At 39.5% G+C, this 23924-nt stretch overlaps 2 protein-coding genes across 5 annotated transcripts in view; one reads left to right on the forward strand and one right to left on the reverse strand.

Moving 5' to 3' along the window:
* The window catches only part of LOC145424226 (uncharacterized), a 474743-nt gene that overhangs the window by 104080 nt on the left and 346739 nt on the right, over nucleotides 1–23924 (reverse strand). The window lies entirely within an intron of this gene.
* LOC113016986 (gamma-aminobutyric acid receptor subunit beta-3-like) overlaps nucleotides 1–23924 on the forward strand; it is a 97101-nt gene that overhangs the window by 38094 nt on the left and 35083 nt on the right. For 2 of the 4 annotated variants that reach the window (XM_026160232.2, XM_026160233.2), the window contains exons 2-4: nucleotides 426–473; nucleotides 2304–2395; nucleotides 2503–2570. In XM_026160232.2, coding sequence (XP_026016017.1) covers nucleotides 426–473; nucleotides 2304–2395; nucleotides 2503–2570 — 208 coding nt within the window. Of the gene's footprint in view, nucleotides 1–425; nucleotides 474–843; nucleotides 2181–2303; nucleotides 2396–2502; nucleotides 2571–23924 lie in introns of those variants that run through there. The other 2 variants (XM_026160234.2, XM_080297344.1) reach the window with 2 other exon arrangements.

Below are 23924 nucleotides of genomic sequence, written 5' to 3' on the forward strand. Positions count from 1 at the left end.
GAGTGTGAATGAAAGTGATGGCGAAAAAGCCCCCCCCAAACTCACCACCACCTCTCTCTGTGGTAGGAAGATAAGGGTTGGGGGAGGTGTTGTGAGATGTTTTTTATCCTGGAGGGGGCTCCAGGGGGAAATCGACTGGCTTTCAATATTTTGCCCTGCAGGCATCCCACTGTTTCAGACCTCTGCGTTACTGCAGGCAATACTGGGTGGAATACGAGGCTATGCAGAGCACAGTCACACAACACATCAGACAGGCTCAAACACGCATAAGACACCAGTGATGATAATAATAATAATGAATAATAAACTTATAACCACAGTTAAATTCGGGGAAACATGAAGCTGCAAACGGGAGGAAAGAAGTTCATTTTCAGTGTCTTCCTGTTATTTTCTAATTAATGATGTCATCAACTTTCTTCTTTCAGGAATGCTGTTAACGGAAACAAGAAGCTGATCGCCATCTATGACACCAGGTATGAACTATCACAGCACGCGCATTCCTCATCCAGGCTCCTCCACTGGGTCTTGTGCAAGCGCGTCCGCGTGTGCAGGCGGTCCTAATTAGCCTGTTCACGAATTTTTGACCCCGACTCTCTAAATAATTTATGGTGCAGTCCACACATTTTAAATCAGACACAAAAGGGCCATCAACAGATAACAGGCCAATAAATCAACAGCTTCGATTAATGGTTTGATAAATGCTGCCTGTCCCCACTCCATATTGTTCAGGTCCCGCCATTTTTACAGGAAACCCAAGGGAAGGATGAAGATGGTGTGGGGTGCACTGTAAAAAATGAGAATTTTAATAAGAGAGTTTGGCTTAGTGCTTTGTAATGTGGGTGTTTTTGAGAGTGGGAGAAGGGGTGGGGCAACGGCTTAATTAGTGTTCTAAAAATCAAGTCCACTGATTACTGAGGTAATCGAGGAAGTGAAGATAAGTAATCAGTGGAAACAAGCTTAACTAAACAACATGTGTATTTTTACTTCAGTTCAATGTCTTTCAAATAGCCCAAATCACAACAAAAGTCACCTCAGTGTCCTTTATATTGTAAAGTAAAGACCCTATGTAATAGAGAGAAACCCCGACAAACCCCTCTTTGAGCAAGCACTTGGGGACAGTGAGAAGAAAAACTCCTTTCTAACAGGAAGAAACCTGTTAAAAAGGCAGATCCATTTAAAGTAGGCACAGCCATGACAAAATGGAATCCCCACATTCTGTAGCAGAATCAACCATAATTTTTTTTTATCATTACTCAATGACTCTGAGTAAGTGCGACTGCCATATGGTTACAAGTCAGCCACTTTATTTATTGCTGAATGCATACATTAACATGTAAACATAAAGTTGAATTATAACTTGCTCAACTGCCCCCCTGGCCCCCAGTTTTCAAGCAACTTGATGTTTATTTGTTAAATTAAAAAAAATATATATCTTTACCGTCCTCAAAAAACAAACAAACAAAAATACAAACAAAAAAGAAACCGCAAATGCGCCCCTGCTGATAAATTCTAGGGCCAAAAATAGACACAAGGTTTATTAGCAGAAATAAGTGGACTTTAACAAAAGTCTGGTTTAAAATGATTCCCTAAAAAGAAAAGAAAAAGAGTTTAACAGCTCACCAAATATATAAGATGAAAAGCTTGAATTTGCAGATTCTACCTCAGCATTTTTTTTTACAGTGTTTTAAGTGTTGGGGCTTCGCTTCTAATTTGAACAAGCCGAGTGCCTTCACCACCAGCGCCGCCACCAGCAGCAGCAGCAGCAGCAGCATCGCCCCCCTGTATGTTCTCTCCTCATCAATATGCGCTTCAGCTCCTGAATGTAAGAGCCACTCGCACAGTCAGAGACGGCAAAAAGGAAAGCGAAGCCAATATTTATGACAGGGAGGCGATGTCAGCCCATATTTCACATCTGACTCCATCCACAGCGAGCTGCTGACTTTTCCGCGGCTCAGTCTACTTTCTTGCTTTTTGGGGGGGGGCAATCGATGGATTTACTCTGGATTTGAAGAGTGTCCGTCTCGGCTGTTGATTGCAGGGGGGTGAGCTCTCTGCTGTTGCTGCCTTCGTGCTTTACAATTACAAAAAGGAAAAGGGGGGATGTTTGCTTTGCACAAGCTTCGTCAATTTCGCGTCTTGTCCGCACTGGTTATCGGTTCGATTGTGTGTTGCGCAAAAAGGTCAGTGATCTTCTCATTATTTTCTTCTTCTTTCTTTTCTGAGAAGCCAAGGTTATTGCCTGGGCTGATTGATACGGGAGTCAAGGTGATGTTTTCTTTTCTTTGCTTCTGCTGTCATTTCAGCGTCAATGAACCGGGCAACATGTCTTTTGTGAAGGAGACGGTGGATAAACTACTTAAAGGATACGACATCCGACTGAGGCCGGACTTTGGAGGTATGCTCCGCATTTATCCCCCAGCTTTATTTTTGGCGCCATTTACAGTGTTGTGGTCAGACGTAGAGGTGGAGGTCTGTAATCATGACATAATTACTCTGTTCTAGGGCCCCCTGTCGCTGTTGGCATGAGCATAGACGTGGCCAGCATAGACATGGTGTCAGAAGTCAACATGGTGAGTGGAGTCGCACTTCATGAACCCTTAATCCACAGCAGTCCTGCCTCTGCCTCAGTGCCAGGGGCATATACAGAAGGGGGTCATGGGGTGGTACCTGTACCCCCCAAATGTTCCTGCCTCCCAACAAAGCTGCTGAGCGAGAGTACTGCTGTGTTGCATGTAATATAGTGCATTTTACCAAGTACTTTACTGTAAAACTTAACAGTTTTAATGTACTTTAAGTATTTCTCTTATGCTGCTTTGTTGTCCACTATATTTTGGATTCAAATATTGTACCTTTTACTCTATAGTATTTATTTCAATGCTTTTGTTAAAACAAAAAAACAACAAAAAAACCCAACCGTGTACTTTTTCTATGTATTTTTTCTGAATTTAGGGTGTGATTTTCAATGCATGTTTTTGCTTCTTGGTTCATATGGTAGAACAATGCAGTAACAACTGATCGTTTTAACAGACAAACCAAATTATACCACAAGTACTTCTTGTAAGAAGTATACAACGTGTTTGCACTTTTGTCTAAAATACCTTAACAGTAAATAAAGAATTGCATTGTAAGTTTGGGGAACCTGCATCATAAGACAGGCTGCACTATTTACTAAGTGTAACCCATAAATCTAAGAGCTTAAAAACTTATTTCACCATTCAGTATTTTATACACTCTATATAATGGCACAGGACTGCACATGATCATTTTGATCAAATATCCTTAGTTCCTGTAGCCCCCCCCCTTCAAGTCCATTATGCGATGGTCAGATGGATGGGTTGGATTTCCTGTAAGCACTAAAACAGCTTTATCTCACACACTGCCAGCACCCCACATACACAGAAGCCTGGGTGTGAAAAAAGAAAACCCTCCAACATAATACAGCTTCCTGCTCCTGTTTCCAACAATCCTCATCCTCAGACACTGACTCACTTAGAGGATGGATTAAAGCAGCAGCCATGAGTTTCCAGTCAATAGTCCAGATACTGTACAATCCAGGCACGGTAAAGGAAATACATTTTTCCATTGAAGCCCTCTTTTATCTGCAAAAAGAAACCCTTTCTCATTGTGCTTGTTAACCACAGAAGCCACAGTTAGCAGTGTCCTCCCATGAGGGCCCCTCTGAGCAGACAGCTATCACGAAACTCTGATTGGATTTGCTAATTCATGGGCTGATGCCATTTTTTTTGACACGTGCACATGCCGGGAAGTCACTTCAGGCTATTGTATCTTAAAATATCAGCCAACGCTGACCCAAATTGTACTGCAAAATGAGTGGCACCGTGTCACCCGGCTGCCGGCGACAGATTTTAAGGACTCCGGCATCGAACTGAATGGCGGACATTGTGTTTCCAGACCAACACCTCTCCTCAGCTGCATTTCACAGCCCACCGCATGTGCAGGTGCAACCATTAGGATCTTTATTAGAGCTGATGGCTCCTGAGCCCATGTGCTTTCTTTCTTTATAACAACACAGACAAGTGCAGCAGTCAGAGTCAGGTCAGGCAGGGACTGCTGTACATGTACAGCATCAACACAGATGTCATAATGACATAATGGTGATCTTGATTGAGTCTACTGAGAAGGACAAGAAAGTGTTTCATTTCACTGTATAGTATTAGAAAACTGTCACTATTTATCTGGAGAGAGGAGGGTGTATAAGTGTGAGCGGGTGCTGATCAATACCAGTGACTCAGTGATTACTTTGACAATTGACTTTTCTGCCACTAGACTGAGGCAAGAAAAGTGGTGTTTCTTTCCAGATGTTGCAAGAATCTCACAGATGAACTATTTCTGCTAGAAGCTATGTACAACAAATACATCATAGGATTATGGATTATGTTTAATTTTTGCTTGAGTTTATGCAACAAGAGGTAATTTCTCTTTTTTTGTTAAATGTCTGAGAGTACAAATCTCTTTGAGTAAAGCTAACTAAGCTATTTGTAATAACACGGTCAAACAAAAGAGGCTTAAGCAGAAATACTATTAAATGTTCATTGCATCAGCTGAAAATTATAAAATAATGTTCTTAAAACAGTCTATATTATTCAGAAGTGTGAATGCTCGAGTAATTTTGTTCTGTTGTTGCATCTTGAAGATCTTCCATATTCATATGACTCATAGCCAACTTCTACCAGTATTATTTGTCCAGGTTGGAAAATGATGTGTCTGGATGCAAATAACCTTCTAGCTTGTTGTCTGCTTAACGTGACTGAAAGGAAGTGCTGTTGGTGTTTGAATAAGGTTTTTTCCGAGTTATTGATCCCAGAAGTTCAAATACAACAATTCGTCTTCCAGTTAACCCCTGAAAGCAAAGTAAAATACATCACATTTTAGTTACCTTGGGAGTCAGATGTTGGAACAAGGGAGCAACTCCAGGGTTAATGTGTTCCGATAGGAAAGTCGGAAAAGTGTGTGTTTGGGTTTTTATATATTTTGAAAAATATCCTAGTCCAGCAAACATTGCAGTATTGGATAAGCATCAGCTGATGGTTTTTTCTTGACATCTAGTCAGTTCGAAGTATATCTTCAACGAGACCTAGAAGTCCGTCTTGAGAACATTTGTGTTCAAGATTTATTTTATATCTTTTTATTAATTAGAATAAAAAATAAACGAAATGTAAACAATTTCTCAATAGACAAAACAGGATGAAAAAAACATTCTAACTTGAGATTAACTCAAACCCTGCGACCTTTTGCTTCTAAATCCTGTGCTTATCCTACTGAGTTAATTCACAAAACTGTAAATAGCTTCATAGTATTAATTTGCTTATTTTTTAAAACAGTCTCCAGTAACACTAATTTGTTCATAATCATGTACCGGCAATATTAGTTGTCACCGTGTCAAAAAAAGCAGAACAAAGATAATTTCATTTAATTCATTCTTTGAAATAATCTGAGTTGTATTATTTGCTTCTTAAGAGACGGTCTGACTTCTAGTCTAGTGACATTGCCAGCACATGTCAGTTTCGACCAGGCAGATGACTTTTGGGCTTCAACCATATTTACCAGGAAGGTCACTACTCCATGTCCTTGGGAATAATTCTGGAGATGTTTTATTTTCATTGAGTGGTTGTTGCCAATATAGCCATTCTGAAATGGGGTTTGGGTTTGTGACAAGTTGTTTCTAGGGTTTGTAAAAGACTTCAAATGGAACTCAGATGGTCATAGTGGAGCGTCCAACTCTTAGAGGCCATCAAGGTTCAACTCATTGAGTTCTGTGTGTGTAAAGTTTGAAGGCAGAGACTTTCAGAGTAGAGCAGATGGTGGATGAATGCATGGAGGCCAAAGCTGACACAATGACATCAAGATAGGAGGGAAACAGTGCAATACAGTATCATTTCATATTGCATCAACTCAACTTAAAAGAAAGAATATTTTTCTGGTTGTGTCATTTTTTGATATGCAAGGTCACGAACTTGCATTAATGAAGAAGAAACTCACAGAAGAACAAGAAACAGGGGATAATGGCAAACAGCAGGAAAAAGCCAATCAGGGAGCTAATTAATTGAACTGACATGTTAAAAGTGCATAATAATGAAATGCCCACATACTGACACCCGATAATTCCCGATTTTTCTTCTTCAGTTACACAGATTGCAGATGATTGTCTTGAGCTATATATGCTTTGTATAAGCAATAGAACATCACTGTTGTTGTAAAAGTATCATACTGTGATTCCCATCCCTGTATATAACTGCTGCATTTGGCAGATGCTACTAAGATCCACAGGTTCTATTCCAGTTCACTGGTAGTGGAAAAAAGTCAGCACAAGAGGAACTACGCCCTGTAGTAATGGAGCACTTAAGAGATTTTCAAACAGAGAGGAAGAGAAGGTGGACTAGTAATCACAGCCTGGTGTAGTGAAGCCAGTCTTCTTCTGTGTTATTTATAACTTAGCTGGAATTCTGCTTTGTCAGCTTACACAGTTTAGTGTCACCAGAATCTCTTCGCACATTAATTGTAGCCTTTCGTCTACCTTACTACGGCTAGAGAGGGACATGGCATGTGTTTAAACAAAGTATTACTAAGTAGTAGGTACAGTGTGCTTGATGCTTCAGTGACAAAGGCTGGTCTGTTGGGCTGGCTCTCTCATCTCATTATTTCAAAATATCTGCATAAGATCATCAAACCACACACACCCCAAAATATCAAAAGCTAGCAATGAACTGTACATCGAGTGCATGCATGAAGTATTTTGTTTTCACTGAGAGTATTATATAGCACTTATATAGCACTTTTCTAATCTAACAGTGCACTCAAAGTGCTTTTCAATAGCACCATTTCTACTATACAGTGTATCAGCTGCTATAGGTGTTAACAAGGGAGAATGACTCTTCTGGTACTGATACTTTACAAGGTCATAAAAAAAACAATAAAAAAACCAAAACAAAAAACCAAAGCAATAATTGCTTGTTTACTGACTGAGTGTGGTCATGCAGAATATGGACTTATTGTGACTATATGCCTACTATGCAATCTTAATATTGATGAATATGTGCACCTTCATATTCAGTTTTTATGTATTTAAGTAGGCCATGACCTGGAGATGCTACAAATACATTAAACTTACTTCTAAATTTTCACATGATACGACCACTCCCACTGAATATTTTATAATACCACCACCTTTCTCTTTCACCTTTTCTAATCTCATGTTTACTCTGAGTACGTTTGAAATTACTTACTTTTAATTACTTGCTTAATCCAGTCCTGACTTTTTAAACCCTGACTAGCTGCTCTCACGACAGGGGCACCGTTTAATCTCAATGAGGAACTCTTAATAAACAGGGTTAGGGGATAGGGCTAGAACAATTAAAAAATAACAGATTAACCAATACATATTATAAAATAACTAGGGTTATAAAAGTTGCAAACCTAGTTTTCACTATTAGGTTTTAACTGAGACCATGAAATTGTACCAATCGTAACTACTTGCTATGATAGCTTACACAAAAATATAAAATATACAAAAAGGCTATTCTCTAAAACCCCAAATTAAAAAAAAACAGTGATGCAAAAGACTTGGATTAGTTGGGAGACAGCAGTTTAAAAATCAGGAATCATGCACAGACATAATGTGCAAAAAACCACCCTAAAATCTATCAAATTTGTTCCTACACATGTGAAAACATTTTGGTCTTGTCATTGATTTTCACAATAAAATGACAGACATCTACACTGTGACTGCTGATGTTTCCTTGTTTTTGTCTTATGATTTTTTTGTAACATTAAGACTAATATCTGTGTTTGCTAAATTATGACTATGAAACAAATGTTGTTATTTATGTACAAAACAGCTAGTAAACGAAAGCTGCATTTAAGTTGGGAGGAAATTGACTTTATGAACCTGTATTTAGATGTAAGATTAGCTAGAATTACAAAAAAAAAGCTTTTTTTTTGTAGACTGTTGTACAGTACAACGCAAACACACGACAAGTGCCTAAGGTTTGGAGAGATTGAGAGTAAGGCTGTTTTTGCAGCTTGAAGCTTTATTACCCATCACCAAATGCCTTTTTGCTGGAGGTTTCTTCCTGTTAAAAGGGAGTTCTTCTTCACTACTGCCTCCAAGTGTTTGCGCAGGGATTTTTGCTAATGTGATTGATGGGTTATTCTCTCCATTATTGTGGGATCTTTACCTTACAATAAGAAACACATTGAGATGATTGTTGTTGTGAATTGAGGGAAACATGAGTGTCTGTAACACGCTGTGCGAAATCCAGTATTTTTCAAGGTATTTCATTATGCAGAAGGATCTTTACCGTACAATATACAGCACTCTTAAAATGTGCACTCATATGATTAGGATGAAATTGTTGCTGTTTCTTATCATCTGTGATTTGGTGTCGAATAATTAAGTCTGTGTTTTTTAATAGAACTGTAAGAGTATTCTAAAAATAGTAAAAATTCACCTTTTGATGATAATGGCTGTTATAAAATTTTACCCTGAAGAGTGACTTCTTACCTTTAGTTTCTGAGGAATGCTGTCATGCAGGGGTACAAGGTGAAAAAGCTAAAAGCTTTCCTTCTTAACAGTTTAGTTGCTAACATTAGCTCGCTAACCTAGCAAACTATTCTCCACAGAGCAGAGGAAGAGTAGCTGAACAGCCAGGGAGTCAGACAGCTGAGATCATACTTAAACTGATAATTAATTTGCTCCATGTCTCATTGCCACCCATTCCCAAGGGACCGTGCATCTGCGCTCGTTAAATGGGCTGTTTGTGGCTGTTAGCCAGTGTTGAAGCCAAAACATTACTGGTGGAGCTGTTTATTACTTTCAGCGTTTGACATTTGGTGAATGATATTCATCCAATGCGGGGACCGTCTGTGGTTTTAGCACAGGGACGCGTGCTCTGCAGGGAAATAGATAATGAGCGCTTTTGTCCAGGCCATTGATCAACACTAAACAGCACAGCCCAGATAAATGTTGCTGTCTGTGTTGTGTGGAACAAAAAGACAATTTTCTATCCTGCATTCATTTCAATAACAATTCCCCTTCACCAGCCCACTGGAACAGCCCCGCAGGCATAATTGGGAAAATTTGTCTTAAAAGTTGAGGGTTTATTGAGACAAGCACTCCTTGCTACGCTGAAATGAGTCTTGGATCCTTCTCAGCTTGTTCTACAAGGAGCACAGATTTGAACATATTCCTGCCAGATTTCAGGCTTGTGACGTTCTTTCTCAAGTAAACACAAAAACAGACTGTTGTACAGTACAACGCAAACACACGACAAGTGCCTAAGGTTTGGAGAGATTGAGAGTAAAGCTGTTTTTGCAGCTTGAGTGCAGGTCAAAAATCCAAATAGAGATCCAAAATTTTCGCACTGTTATAGAAAACTAGGACAACCTAAAGCATCTAAAGGTCCCCGCTCAGAAAAGGGTGAAGTTTAGGCCAAAGGTCAAAAAGCAATAGTGGCAGAGAGATCAGGTGAAAAAGGGTTCAGGTCAGTCATGGAAGGTACAAGTTATAGTTTGAGGTGAAGGAGATGTCAAACGGTGTGAGCTAACAGAAAACTGGCATCAATGTTACAGGGTGACGGATGTGCAAATCTGGTTCAAAGAGAAGACTAATTGATCTTGTAACGGACTGGAAACTGACACATAGGCTATGTTCAAACTGCAGGCGAAAGTGCATCAAATCCGACTGTTTTGACCCTATGCGACCCATATCCGATCATGGTATGACAGTGTGAACAGCAGAAATCCAATATTTTCAAATCCGATCTGGGTCACTTTCGTATGTGGTACTGAATCCGATACATATCTGATGTTTTAGAAAGCGACTGCTGTGTGAACGGTCATGTCGCATTAAATCTGTCTTTTACGTCACTGACACAAGACAGACGCCAATTATCAGCGCCGGAGAAGACATCGTGAACGCTTCCTGGCCATCCAGTGAAACCGTTTGGAAGACAACGTTGGAGAAACGTGAACATTTAATTTGTACTGTATAATCTGCAGATTCTGACAGAAATCTGCAACTATCCTTTGAAGCACCGCTCCTCTCCTAAACAGCAATAAGGATAATTATTAGGCCATATGTAAATAACAAAATAACTTAAAGCAAAATTGGGAAACGTAAAGTCCAAAGTCTTTATATTAAGGGCCATCAGTCAAACAATATTGTTTGCTCTGGGTCTAAACAGAGCGCGTTGTGTGTGACGTCTTCTTTTGCGCACGCGGGCCGCTTTGAGGGTTCACACTAGAGCGCGTTTGCTGTAACATTTTATTTGTAGTGTGAACAAGCAGACAAAAAAATTGGAATTGAGCATTAAGACTTGCAGTGTGAACGTAGCGATAGACATCTTGAGATAATCGGACTCATTAATGTTATTCAACTATTTAGTTTGGGGAAATAATTTCAGCACTGTGAAAAAATACTTGGGAATTCACAACATTTCAATGAGTATCATTATTTTTTTTAACTTAACGGAATTAAGTAGGGAAAAAATATGCATATTAGATACTGGCAATTGCATAATTTTCTCCTACATTTAAATCTGGATTCTTTGACATTGTTGGTTATACTTAGTTTCAAAGTAGAATAATAGGGACAGTCCACAAATTACTTGTAGTTTAGAAATTGGAAATTGTGACTTTAAAAAAAACAACAACTACCTAGCAAACATTGTTGAACCCTTTCCTGGGTTGAACAATGGATGATTGCAGTTGACATGTTTCCATGTAGATTAGAGGTCGGGTCAAACCATCTTTCAGAACATGAGGAATACAGATCTGATTATTGCAAAGAAGGACTTAATTTAATTTGACTTAATTTTGACAAAACCCTTTTTTAAGAAACCTCTACATTTAAATGCAATTTTAGTCTTGCATGGTGAACTTAATGCATTGGACTCTCACAGTTAACCCTCCCTGTCCATGATGTCAGCATCCAAGTCAGTTTAGTAAGTGATGAATTTTAAAGCATGAGATTGCGTATTGCGGAAGTCTATTTCTTCTCCTTCTATCGGGGAATTTTTAAAAAATATGTTTGCTTTGTTTTATTCATGAACATAATCTTTTGCTTTCTAGAAAGTCTAAGACTTTGACGTTGAAGATGTACCTCAAACTGATGTCATAGAAACTAACTTTACTGAACTTTAACTTTATACTGAATTTGAAACTATTTTTCTACAATGACTATAAGTCAAGAAAAGACCACCAGTCTACAGATATTCGACATCGCAATGTTGAATGATGGGGTATTGTGTGTGGAATTTTGGAGTGAAAAACTAATTTAATCAATTTTGGAAAAAGGCTGTAACGTGACAGCATGTGGAACAAGTGAATTCTCTGAGTTCTTTCTGTTTCTGATTTCTAAATTTAATATTTTAAACTTGGAAAGCTTGCTTCTCTAACTTCTAATAATGGTGAAGCCATTTCATTCAAAGGATAATGCTTAAGATTTGACCCCCACAATCCAGGTAATGTACACAATCCTTTAGTCGTTTTGGTTCGCTTTGAGTTCACTTGGATTTTTCGCTGTGTTAAAACAAACATGGGCAAAAGCTACAAGTTTACAAAGTCATCAACTGATTCGGACCAGAGTAAACGAACTATAGGTGTGAAAAATGCTCTTAATAATGCTGGACACTTGGAAAGTGAACCTGCTGTTTGTTGTTTGTAGTTTGCTGTTTACCTCAGTGATTCACCTGGCTCCTATGCATATCGCAACACTGGTTCTATTTGATGTGGGGTGGGTTTTATATTTCATCAGCCTCTGCCAGAGTCCAAGATGGTCTGTGCAGGGCTTTTAGCCTTGGGAATCTTACTGGACACAGCACACGGGCAATCAGCGCATCAGGAGATCTGAGAAATAAAAGCAAGAGGAGAGCTGGAAGAGCTAAAGATTTATTGAGTGGCTGAGGGAAAGAGGAGAGCGGAGAAAGCAAAAGATCAAAGATGTGCGGAAAGCAGGGAGAGGAGGGGGTAGCTGTGGGAAATACCCCGCAAACTTGTGAGGCAGGAAATGTGAATATGGCATCTGGTTGGACCAGAAATCCACCTGGTGGGGCAGGTTGATTCTACCAGTAGCTGCCACTCAGTCGGCGCGAGCTGCTGCACTAGCAGATGCTGCAGAGTCTGAGAAAGGCGCACTAATTACCTCTGAGGTTTGTTTGCGGTGTGCCGAGGGCCTTCGGCTGATGAGAAAGGCATACTAGGACAAGATCAGAGCAAGGCAAAACAGATTATGTGTGTGCCAAGGCAGAGGAAACTAGTTGTACACTTAAGAAGGACTTACTTGAAAATGTGTCATTTATTTGGTTTGCTGTCACAGAGAGAGGACTTTTTACTTTTCAGATATACGCAGGACTGTCAGATTAATGTGAGGTTTGGAGGTTGAAATATAACGTAAACACTGTTATTAAGAAAGTTTATTTGCCAAATAAGAGTGCCATGTGTGGGAGTGTTTTTCATTTCCACGACCTTCTCTTGCAACAGTGGACCAACAGGCGCAAATCTCTGTTGCAGTAAGAGCTATCAAGGTCTTTATATCCAAACCCATTACGTGTACCTTATGAAAGTCATCACAGGAAATTAAATTACAGCTCAATGAAGGTGCAGGTCCCTGCACGCACAAATGGTCAGAGTCTGCACTGTGAATGTAGTTTCAGTAACAGGCTGAACAACCTAGTCATCCGTACACCCACGCTTGCGTGTGGGTGTCGAAAAGTAGAAAAAAACCCTGTCATTATGGAGAGGTGAAAAGATCTCCAGCTCCATTGCTGTTTCTCCAAATGTTCCTGCTGCCTGCTCGGTTTGTTTTTTTCATTTTTTTTTTTTAAACAGCAACAGCAACACAACGAGCCTTTTTGATTTGTTTGCCTTGACAAGTGCCTTCACATTTCACAGGTTTCTCTGGTTGTCAATTGTGGAGTTCCTGTTTGCTTAACATTAATTAAGTCACACAAACGGTCTAAGGTCTAATTGTTGTGCCAAGCACATCTGTCTTATTGCATAAAATACATCTTGGAGTCAGATGTTGCCAATGCATTAACTATGTCATCCTCATTATCTTATGTAGGTCTAGCTATGCAGCAACAGCGTATCTTTTCTCTGTGCTTCGAGTGTGGCTTAATATACCCCCATGTCTTTTATCCGGCATCCGGCTTCCTGCCTGATGGAATGTAATTGGCCTCGGGAGAGAGCGCACTGTAGGATGAAGTGATGATCACTAAGATTTAGAATAAGCAGAGTGGGCATTTCCTGGTCTTATGTGTGATTTCAGGGGTGGCTGTCCCTTCCGGAGAACATTGAGACTTGCATACACCTTTAAGACAGACACTTCAATGCACGGGCTTGGGGAATTCAAATCTGACAGGCGCCAGCTTCATTTCCTTTCTCTTTGCCAGTCAACCAGACATTATGTTGTAGCAAATGAGAAAGGGCAGGTAAACTATAAGCTGGATTTATGATGTTGATTATTGCAAAGGTCATCAGTCAAAAGCCTAAGTATGGTCACTGTAATTGACATAGCAAAGGCTATATAAGATTTAAAGCAGGCAGGATAGAGTTTTTGCTGATATCACTACACTTTGTTTTTTATTGAATTAAAAACTACAAACCAGACTGATGAAAAGTCACACTTGTCTTAAGCTCTGTTAGTCAAAACAATATATTCAACAGCATCATTTAATGTTAAGACCTTTATAGCCTATAAAGGTTCCTGCCCTCAGTCTAGCTCCAGTAAAACCCAGCATACCTTGCTTTCATCCAAAGAAATTAAAAGCCTCTGCTAACTCGCCTCTAGTAACAGTGGCAGTTGTGTTGATGATTAAGTTGTGAAAATATCTCTGAGTTGCTGTCTGGCAGCTACATGATTTGGCTAGCTGTCAGTGCCTCATGCTAATGCTAAACTTTTAATAGAAGACAAGCAGATAGCAAGAAGCAAGTATTTCATTTTCATTTCAGAGTCTTATTAATTCACTTGATTGAAAATGGACTATCAACCTCCACTCACTTGCCACTAGTAATGGTTGGCTGAGCAGATCAGTTGTTTGCCAGTAGCACGGTTTGGCTTACTATCTGAGCCCAATGCTATTGTAAACTGCTATTTTCATTAGTTATCACAGGAGATGATAGAATAGAGAGCTGCTGCATTGCATCAATGTATTTTCACTTAAACAAGCAGCTTTTTTAAGTTATATAAAAAATTAACAGTGCAAATGCAAATTCCTTGCTGACAGTTTAACCAAAGGGCATTTCCCGTGGAAATTGGCAGACATATCCTCAGCATAACCATGTATAATATCCACAAAACTTAAAAAGAGGTTATACACACACAATACGGTAATATTATGTTGAAGCACAGCACGTATCACTCCGCGAGGCTCCTGCCTAGGATAGCCGTAATGCTCCAATAATCCATCAAGCGGTGCGGCTTCGTAGCTTAGCAAAGTCGTACTGAAACATTTGACAAATTTTCGATTGCCATGTACCACATAAAATCATTTCAAGGTCAGTAAACACAAGCTGACTTCATACATAAGGCACACGGGATCATAAGGGGCACTGTCGATTTTCAGAAAAATCAAAGGATTGATTTTAAGTGTGCCGTATTTTCTAAAAAACACGGTAATAACGACAGCCTGTTAGCATGCTCTACCAAAAATATCTGACGGTTGTGTATCTGACGGATGAAAGCCAAACCAATTCCACACCACTGAAGTTGCAGCATTTTTACAAACCAATTCTGGTTCATCCGTTTCATTCAATGACCCGCTTTCGCTCTTCTCATTCTGCGTCGCCGCCATGTGCGTATGAAAACAAAGGCACTGCGCTTGCGCTTTTTACCCATATTCTATCGCGATATTTCATTTTCTTATCGTTGCCCAACATTACACCGGTATTACCGTGAACGGTACGATATAGCCCAGCCCTACTCATGCTAATGCTGTCTGAGCTCATCCAGTTATCAGTTGTCTACTTTGTTTTTTATTAGCTCACTATTGATTAACACAGTTTGCTATTTGTTAGCCAGAATTATTTACAATTTTATCTCTTTAGTTTTGTATGATTCGATTGCATGACTTGGAAAGTTGTGTTTTTAATAGCTCGTTTTTTTTCCAGCTTGTTAATGAAGGCATGAATAAAGCCTAATTTCTAAAATGCCATTCTAAAGGGTAGAAGTCCATTGTGGGACTCAGTGAAGGGGATGTGACAGTCAATCAGAAGCTTTATGGACAAATATAGTATGTGCGGGAGGTCAGTGAAGAAGAAGGTGTTCCCTTTGACTGGAGCCTAATGATTTATGGTTGGGCTGATCAATATAGTGGTCGGAAAATACTAGACTTTAACGGATACATGAGTGCTAGCATAATTGTCTTCCAATTAATGTTTTTAATAAAATAAAGTGTTACAAAAATAAAGAATAAAGTTTTATTTAATTCTTGGTTTTGATATATTAAAAATAATGCCAGTCCTGGTTGTGGTGCATGTAGCATTTTATTATTTAGAGATCTGCTGGTGCTCTAATTTTGAAAGTTCAGATACTGCCAGATGGGTAGCCTTGGCCCTGTCGTGTGTTGTGTCTCCCCTTCTAGTCATTGACGGCCCTCTGTGGTGTCCATCAATGATCTACTAGCTAATTTTTCAGAATCTTGTGGTTGGACAGTCCAAGTGCAAAATCGTGGACTGCAGCTTGCTGGATGTGCTCTGGAGATCGTCTGCGAGCTGATATCTGGTGGAAAACAGGTTCAGGTCCTACTACATATAGCCCAGGTGACTACACACACAGACAAAATGCAAAATACAAGAAAATGTAAAAGTTTGCACATTTGCAGCACTGTGATGCTTCTTAAGCTACAAAAAGAAGAAAGTTTCTTAATCATTCCTTCATGTGTCCTTTTTTCTTTCTTTTTATGCATAGATTATTTAGACTGAACCAGGAGATAACAAGCTAATGTTTATATCCTGTCTATTCAGGCCTAACATGTAATGCCTAATCTCTGGCAGATAATAACTGGTTTTGCCCTTGAGTGCTGCCTTCTTTAACCACATCTGTTATTTAAGCATACAGCAAACTTGTAGGACCCTGTTTAGTAAAACAAAAGGAAAAAGCTAAATTACGATGCTGGGAAGGGCAGAAATGGATCAAATAGTGTCTAAAGTAACAGATTCCATTGAATTGTTCATCAATTTAAGAGAAACAATTTGCTAGACCAATCTGTACGCAGGTACATTATGTGGCGCAGAGTCATAATGGCTGTTCATAAGGGAGAAAAATGTTTGTACATTATTTGTTCTCCATCGTTCTTCCCTTTGTCCTTCCCCTCTTTTTTTGTTATGAGGCAATGCATCATATGATATTAGACAGTGAGGAAATTATCCTATAAATTGCAGGGCAAAATTGTCATTTAGAGGATAAAGTCCAATTCAGTCACCTCCCTGTGTTTGAGCTAGAGACAGCGCTATTTTTACCATTCTATGGCAGTTGAAGGAGGAGGGGGATAGGAACTCGCTGAGGGATTCCCCCGCACTGCAGTGGTACGGTGCCTCAGGGCCGTCCCCCAGGGGAGCTCGAAAAAAATACATCAAATGGACTCAAATTGCTTTACCATACGGGGGTTCATATGGAGTACACAGTGATTACATATCATGCCAACGTTTTTCCTCTCGTGCACCGAAATGGGAAGTTAAGTCAGGGGGAAAACTTGAGTAATTTATTTTTCAATGGGGAAGTCTGACACTTTCGATAAGTGTCAGATGGAACAATGATCCGTCTTCTCTTTTTCAGTTTATTAGCATGTTTGTTTTTTCCTTTTGTTCTATTGTGGTGCACTCTGTGATGTGCTAATTGGAGCATATGCAAGTGACTGTAAGTAGGGCTGCTCAATTAATCGAATTTTAATCACGATTACGATCTGGGCTTTCAACGATCATTAAAAATGACTGAGCCGATTATTAGCCCCTCCCTCATGCTTTACTCTCGCGCTGCTCCATGTGGCAAATCAAGTGCACTGCTCTGCATTTCGAACACGCGTCACAACAATTAAGAGGACCCGAGGGAAGCTCGGAAAGCTAAGCAGAAGTTATTTGGAGAGGAGTGGACTGCCGTTGGTTGAAAAGAGAGGTAAAAAAAAAAAACTTAAGTGGTGTGGAAACATTATGGCTTCGCGGAGTCAGACGTGGATCAAGTAGACACAGTGTGTAAACTTTGCTATGGTGTCGTAGCTGCACCACAGAGCAGCACTGCAAAGTTCACATTTTTCATTTATTTCTTATATTGCAAACATTTGCACTGTTATCAGTATTTGCACACTATTTTATATTATTTTTTAAAGTCATTATTCAATACATTGTTATTGTTAAACCTTTAAAGCCGGTCAGAGCAGCATGCTCGTTTTGTGTAACTATTTTTAAATCCCTGTAGAACCTGAACGCTAAGCTAGCACAATAAATTTTTTTCCATATGAAACCAGAGGAGTTGTACTTACATCTTATGCCATCATTTGTCCTCGGTCACGGTTTCCTTCCACATATAGCTTTGCAAAAATTGCATAAAAAGAGCTTGCAGGAACAAAAACATAATATTCCAGAAACACGCTTTGCCGATCCGATCAGCTATTCTTAACACTTCCCACATTGAAAAAGACGTCAACGTGAACTATCGCAAGTGACGTCATTTTTGCGGAAAATGTAGTTTTTTACTTGTAGGCCTTAGAACTCGAATTGCACTGCTGGAAATAGTTTATTTTGATGCACATGCACATTCTTTGCAAATTTGCATCATAGGATTGTTTTTTTGTTTTTCCTGCAGTATATAAAAATTGCTGTATCTCCAAAAATAAAACTATGAAGACACTCAAAAAAAATTTCCTGTTGTTGTAAACTATTTTTTGCAACTTTTTTGTATTTAAAGTTTTGAGGGATAAACCTCTTAAATTTCTCCAAGTAGAAATATATGTAAAAACAAAAACGATTTTCAATTTTTTTGTAGTTTATTGCACTTTTTTGCAATTAATGTAGTTACTATGGACTTAATGCATACACATTTTTAAAATATGGGCTATAACAGTTGTATTGATGTATAGCAACTTGAAATGCTCCCACAAATGGCACTACAGCATGTAAAAAAAAATAATATAAGCTCTGGCGGACGAAATAAATATCGTCAAATAATCGTGATCTCAATTTCAGTGAAAATAATCGTGATTATCATTTTTGCCATAATCGAGCAGCCCTAACTGTAAGTGACATGTGACAAACAGCATATTTCCTAGATGCTATAAAAGTTCAGATGCTAGTGCTGTAGAGAGAGAGAGAGAGAGCAAGAAAGACAGATTACGCTGAATCTGGGTCATTTCACAGCCAAAATGTTGCTTATCTGAATTCTCACACAGCCTGAATTGGGAGTGATTATCCAGTCGAGCTAATTGAATAATTGAGGCTCGCTGGAAATCATTTCCACTGGTCACTGTCATTATCTCTGTGGAAAACATGCGCGAATAATCAAACAACAGTGGTAAAGCACGGCATTGTGGGAATTGAAGTGTCGTGAGACATGCCAATAATTCATAATCTGTAGTCCCAGTACAAAATAAAAAAAAATCACATTTAAAAAAAAAACTGAAAATATTGTTCCAGAGCAGGTAACGCAAAGCTGTAGTCATCCTCATATGATATTCATTTTGATTGTCTCCATGCAAGATTGATGAGGATCCCTTGGCCGCGTGTTTGCACAGGCTACACGATGGATGTGAATCATTCATGTCTTACGAGGTGCTCACTGGGCTGCCCACCTGCTGACACTCCGCCAGGAGATAGAAACCTCATGCATGATACTACTCCCAGGGAGGCGGGGAGGAGATAGGGCGTCATTTACTGGGAGTGATGGAGGCTAAAGTTACGGCGGTAATGGAGCAGACGGAGGGGGACCGTCTATGGTACTGATTCATACAGCAAATTTAATTTCCACCACCTGCTGGGATCAGGCTGTGTAGACTACTTTAATGGGACTTTGACTGATAACACTTATTGCCCTCTATGTCACAAGTTCCTAAAAAATGACAGGAATTTATTTTCCTGTCATTTAAAGAACTGAAAAAGGATTAAATGCAAATATAGCAGCATAGCACTGACAGCATATTTAACTGCCAGTGCTGTGTGCGTCTCTGGAATAAGAGAAAGTAGTCACAGATACCGACATCATATTTCTGAGACCCTGTTGTCACCTCCTCCTCGTGCCACCATCAGTTCCGAGAACAAAGGAGGAGCATTTTAGTGGTAGATCATCTAAATGGCTGTAACGGCATCAAATGGCAACTTCTGGAGGCCAAAGAAATCAAGCTAAAGTGAAAGTGTTTAAAACTGGAGAAAAATGCAGTTTTAGCTTCTATGTATAGTTCGCTCTTTTGTAAGAACTGGACCACTGGTGATTTGTTTTATATGATGTATTTGGGGACTGGTAAGGCTTAAAATTAGAGGCTTGGCTGCTTTGAAATGTCTCCTGGTATTCAGTGTAAAATGGCACAGCCCAGATTATACAGAGTATTTACTATAGTTTTTTTAAGGTTCTGTTCTTTAGTGTGTTCGATTTAACTGAGAAAAATACTACTAACCACTTATAGGCAGGGTCGTGGCTTTGTTCCAGTTTACAGACCTGCTATAATTTCAGGTATAATTTCAGAAATTATAAGACTTTAGAGTTCAGTTCCATTATGTGTTAACAGGTGAAGACTTTGTCATGCTTTTGAAATCTACAAATCTAAATTGCTTAGTGAAAGATGCCTTTTACACAGTTGTTTAGCAGTTCCAAAATTAGGGAGCTGATTTAAAGCAACTTATTTTTGCAGTCATTGCTTTTATATGACTGTTGCTTGATCTTCAATCTGGAATACAGACTTCAAGCAAACATAAAATGTGCTGCATTTTAAAAAGGCGTCTTTGTTCTCCTTACTCCTATTACACTGGTGGGCGTTGATGTTAAACAAGGAACTTGGGCTTCAGACTTTTCTAGGCTTTCAGTTTGCACTGGTTTCTTCTGCTCATGGCTGATACCAGTGAGAGACACTATGGTCATTTCAGGCACACAGCTCTGGCTGTGAGCACAGGTGCCCCATGCACCCACTGTTCTTATGTTTGAACCAATCAGGAGAAAGCTAGCTTAATGGAGAGGAAGGGGAAATAAAACAGCTTGCTTCAGGCAGAGGATAAACTGAAGGGCTTCACCACAGATCAGTATGAGATCAACAAGGATTATTTTGAACTGTGAAACAGCAAAGCTACACTAGTATAGTCCAATGATACAAATGTGAAATTGTGAATGAGCATACCAGAGCTCCCTCACAGACGCTAGAAAGAATGTGGTGGTAAACATACACAAAGATTAATCCTTTTTTAACAATATTTCTGCATGATAAATAAGTAAAGCAATTCTCAGATCTGTTCCAACTTTTGATACAGTTATATTTTAAAGATATAACTACCATACTTTAAACAGAATCACCGAATCCTGTGCTTGGCAATGGCTTGTTTTTAAGATGGTAATACCGCAAAAAGTCATTGCTACCTGATTATGCCGCATAATTTGTAAAAACCATCATATGGCAATATTGAGAGGAGAGACTACCAAAGAGGCCTTGGTTCCACCACTATACATTTATGGCTCAGAGCCATGAGCTTTCCTTGTCATGCTGTGGGCCCAATCTGTATCCTGTGCTGACTAAGCCCTTCACTTTTACATCTCTGTGTTCTAACCAAACCTGGAAACCATATTTACTGACTGTGAAGAGCAAGTGAAAAGAAAGCAATTATTTAACACAAAGTCAGTCGCCTCAATTTGCATAAATGTATGATCCCCCCTCGTCATGAAAATGCAAAACCTCGAGCATTTTGTATGCATTAGTAACACAGTGTTTCAGGCGCTTGCAAAGAGACAAACAACTACTTGGGTTATGTAACAGTTCTGTCACACATGAACATTTTGGAAAGCTGTGCTCATCACACTGGACGGTTATAATCGTGTTTTGCTTTTTTGTTTTTTGTTTTTTTGTTTTTTTTGGGGGGGGGGGGGGGGGGGTTCTTGTTGTTGCCATTCGGTAAACCTGAAAACTGCAGCACCACACGGACATGTGTGCCTCTACCAGTGCCAGATTGGTGCTGGCTGGTTTCATTACAACGTCACAGCAGGTAAAGAGGGAAGATCATGGCATTGCCCCGAGAAAGAGAGAGTGAGAGAGACCGAGAGAAAGGGGGGAGAGGTGCAGAAACACAGAAATAGAGGAGAGGGACTGTTAGCTTGGTTAAGTGGATTATGTGATGTGGAGGGAGGGAGGGGCTCTGTCCTCTATCGTTGCTGCTGCTTCTGCACTGGTCAAATACGGCTCGAATCAAAGCAAAACAAAAGTATTTACTTACACAACAGTATTTAAATGTTGGATTTTCGCAGGGCTATGAGTGTACCCATGGCTGGGCTTTAAGTACTTCTTGCCAGTAATTGTTTGACTTGTGTGCCAGATGGTGAGCTTTATACAGAAAGACACAAGAACTACTATTACATAAACACTTCAGTATATGCAAATGCTGCAAAACGTAGTCACAGAGTGAGATTTCGTTTGAGTTTGTGGCTTTTTTTTTTTTCAGAGAACAGAGAACTGTTTTTCGTTTGTTTTTTTTTAACATGATTGCTCATAAACTTGAGAAACAATGTGTATTTATTGAACATGCACTTAATGCTGATTTATATTATATGACATTTTCTTCTGACAATAATCATAGATTAATACTGACAGTGGTTAAAAAAATAATTTCCCAGTATTTATCCAGACAAAGACGTTTGTTATGTTAGCAACTTTTTTAAGGCTGTCCGTAGCTAGCCTACCTTGCACTTTAGGCTAATTAGCAAAAAACAGCAGCATGCTAGCACATTAATCTTGACAGTGCTATAAATGCTAATGCTGGATACTTGGTTCACCATATTGGTGTACTGGCATTAGAGCAGGGCGATTTGAACAAAAATATTTATCACGATATACATTTCAAAATTTGCAATAACGATAAAACTGACGATATAATTGACACTAGACAAAATACTTTACAACTCCACAACTTTATTAGTGCAAAAAAAACCAAAACCCATCAATGTATTTTCACTTAAACAAGCAGCTTTTTTAAGTGCATTAAAGTTATATAAAAAATTAACAGTGCAAATGCAAATTCCTTGCTGACAGTTTAACCAAAGGGCATTTCCAGTGGAAATTGGCAGACATATCCACAGCATAACCATGTATAATATCCACAAAATGTAAGAGGTTATACACACACAACACGGTAATATTATGTTGAAGCACAGTACGTATCACTCCGCGAGGCTCCTGCCTACGATAGCCGTAATGCTCCAACAATCCATCAAGCGGTGCGGCTTCGTAGCTTAGCAAAGTCGTACTGAAACATTTGACAGATTTTCGAGCGCCGTGTACGACATAAAATCGTTTCGAGGTCAGTAAACACAAGCTGACTTCATACATAAGGCACACGGGATCATAAGGGGCACTGTCGATTTTCAGAAAAATCAAAGGATTGATTTTAAGTGTGCCGTATTTTCCAAAAAACACGGTAATAACAACGGCCCGTTAGCACTATTTTTGGTAGAGCATCCAAAAATAGTGTTTTGTTGTGTATCTGACGGATGAAAGCCAAACCAATTCCACACCACTGAAGTTGCAGCATTTTTACAAACCAATTATGGTTCTTTCGTTTCATTTAATGATCCGCTTTCGCTCTTCTCATTCTGCATCGCCGCCTTGTGATTATGTAAACAAAGGCACTGCGCATGCGCGTTTTAACCATATTCTATTGCGATATTTCATTTTCCTATCGTTGCCCAACATTATTACCGTGAACGGTATGATATAGCCCAGCCCTAACTGGCATACTGACATTTTCTACTTAGCTTAAACTAGAGCTTATTCCAGTTGTTAAAACTAGCCTATAGTTATGAGTACAGTGTCTAGGGTTGCCAACCGTCCCTTAAAAAACGGAATCGTCCCGTATTTAGAAACAAAAGTTCACGTCCCGTATTGAGCTAATAAGGGATGCACTTTATCCCGTAATACAGTGAGAATCAAAAGTAGTCTATAACTTTTAATGGAATTAACACTTTGTTTGAAAACATAATTCCCAGCCTCTCTCCTGCTTTGTGACCAATGCGCTGACAGCACACTTATGACAATTCGAGTATGACAAGTCAGATTATCGCTTATCTCATTGGTCGAGGAAAGGTCGCTTACGAAGAAAATACCGGCCAACAGGGAAACAAACGCTGACACTGCGGTGCAAGTCTCGGACGGCACACTGTGCCTCCATAAAATGAAGGTTATAACAGAAAATCTGTCGCTCTCTCTCTCTGTCTGTCTTTCACTCACACAGACACGCACACCGCCACCATCAACTTTGCTAAATTGCTAATGAAAAACATTAATAAGGCAGCTGTGATTGAGCAACAGTGTAAATCCAACTATTTTCACGGTTGTTATGGTCGTGATAATTTTGTGATGCCACATCGAAAAGGCTCGGATGAGCTTTCCAAAGTTCTACAAGTTGTGCCTCCATCGCTTGTGTCCAGATCACACGCTGCACAGCCGTGCTGCTCCATCTTTTTCACCGACGTTTATGTGTTTGCGCGTGAGCAATGTGAGCGCCTGTGGTGACACCCTCACGAGCGATTGATGATCGGGAGCTGCTCGAGGTGTTAATCGCTTCTCGTTACCCCACGTATACTACACGATGCACGATGAAGGCCAAAATCGGGCCGATCACCAAATCGGTCGCACGACTCAAAAATCGGCTCAAAATGGGCCAAAAATCGCACAGTGTAAGCCCAGCATTAGAGCAGCAATGTTTGTTCGCTCAGAGAAAGAAAAAAAAAG

Source organism: Astatotilapia calliptera, chromosome 23 (genome assembly GCF_964374335.1).
Source record: "Astatotilapia calliptera chromosome 23, fAstCal68.1, whole genome shotgun sequence".
Lineage (NCBI taxonomy): Eukaryota > Metazoa > Chordata > Actinopteri > Cichliformes > Cichlidae > Astatotilapia > Astatotilapia calliptera.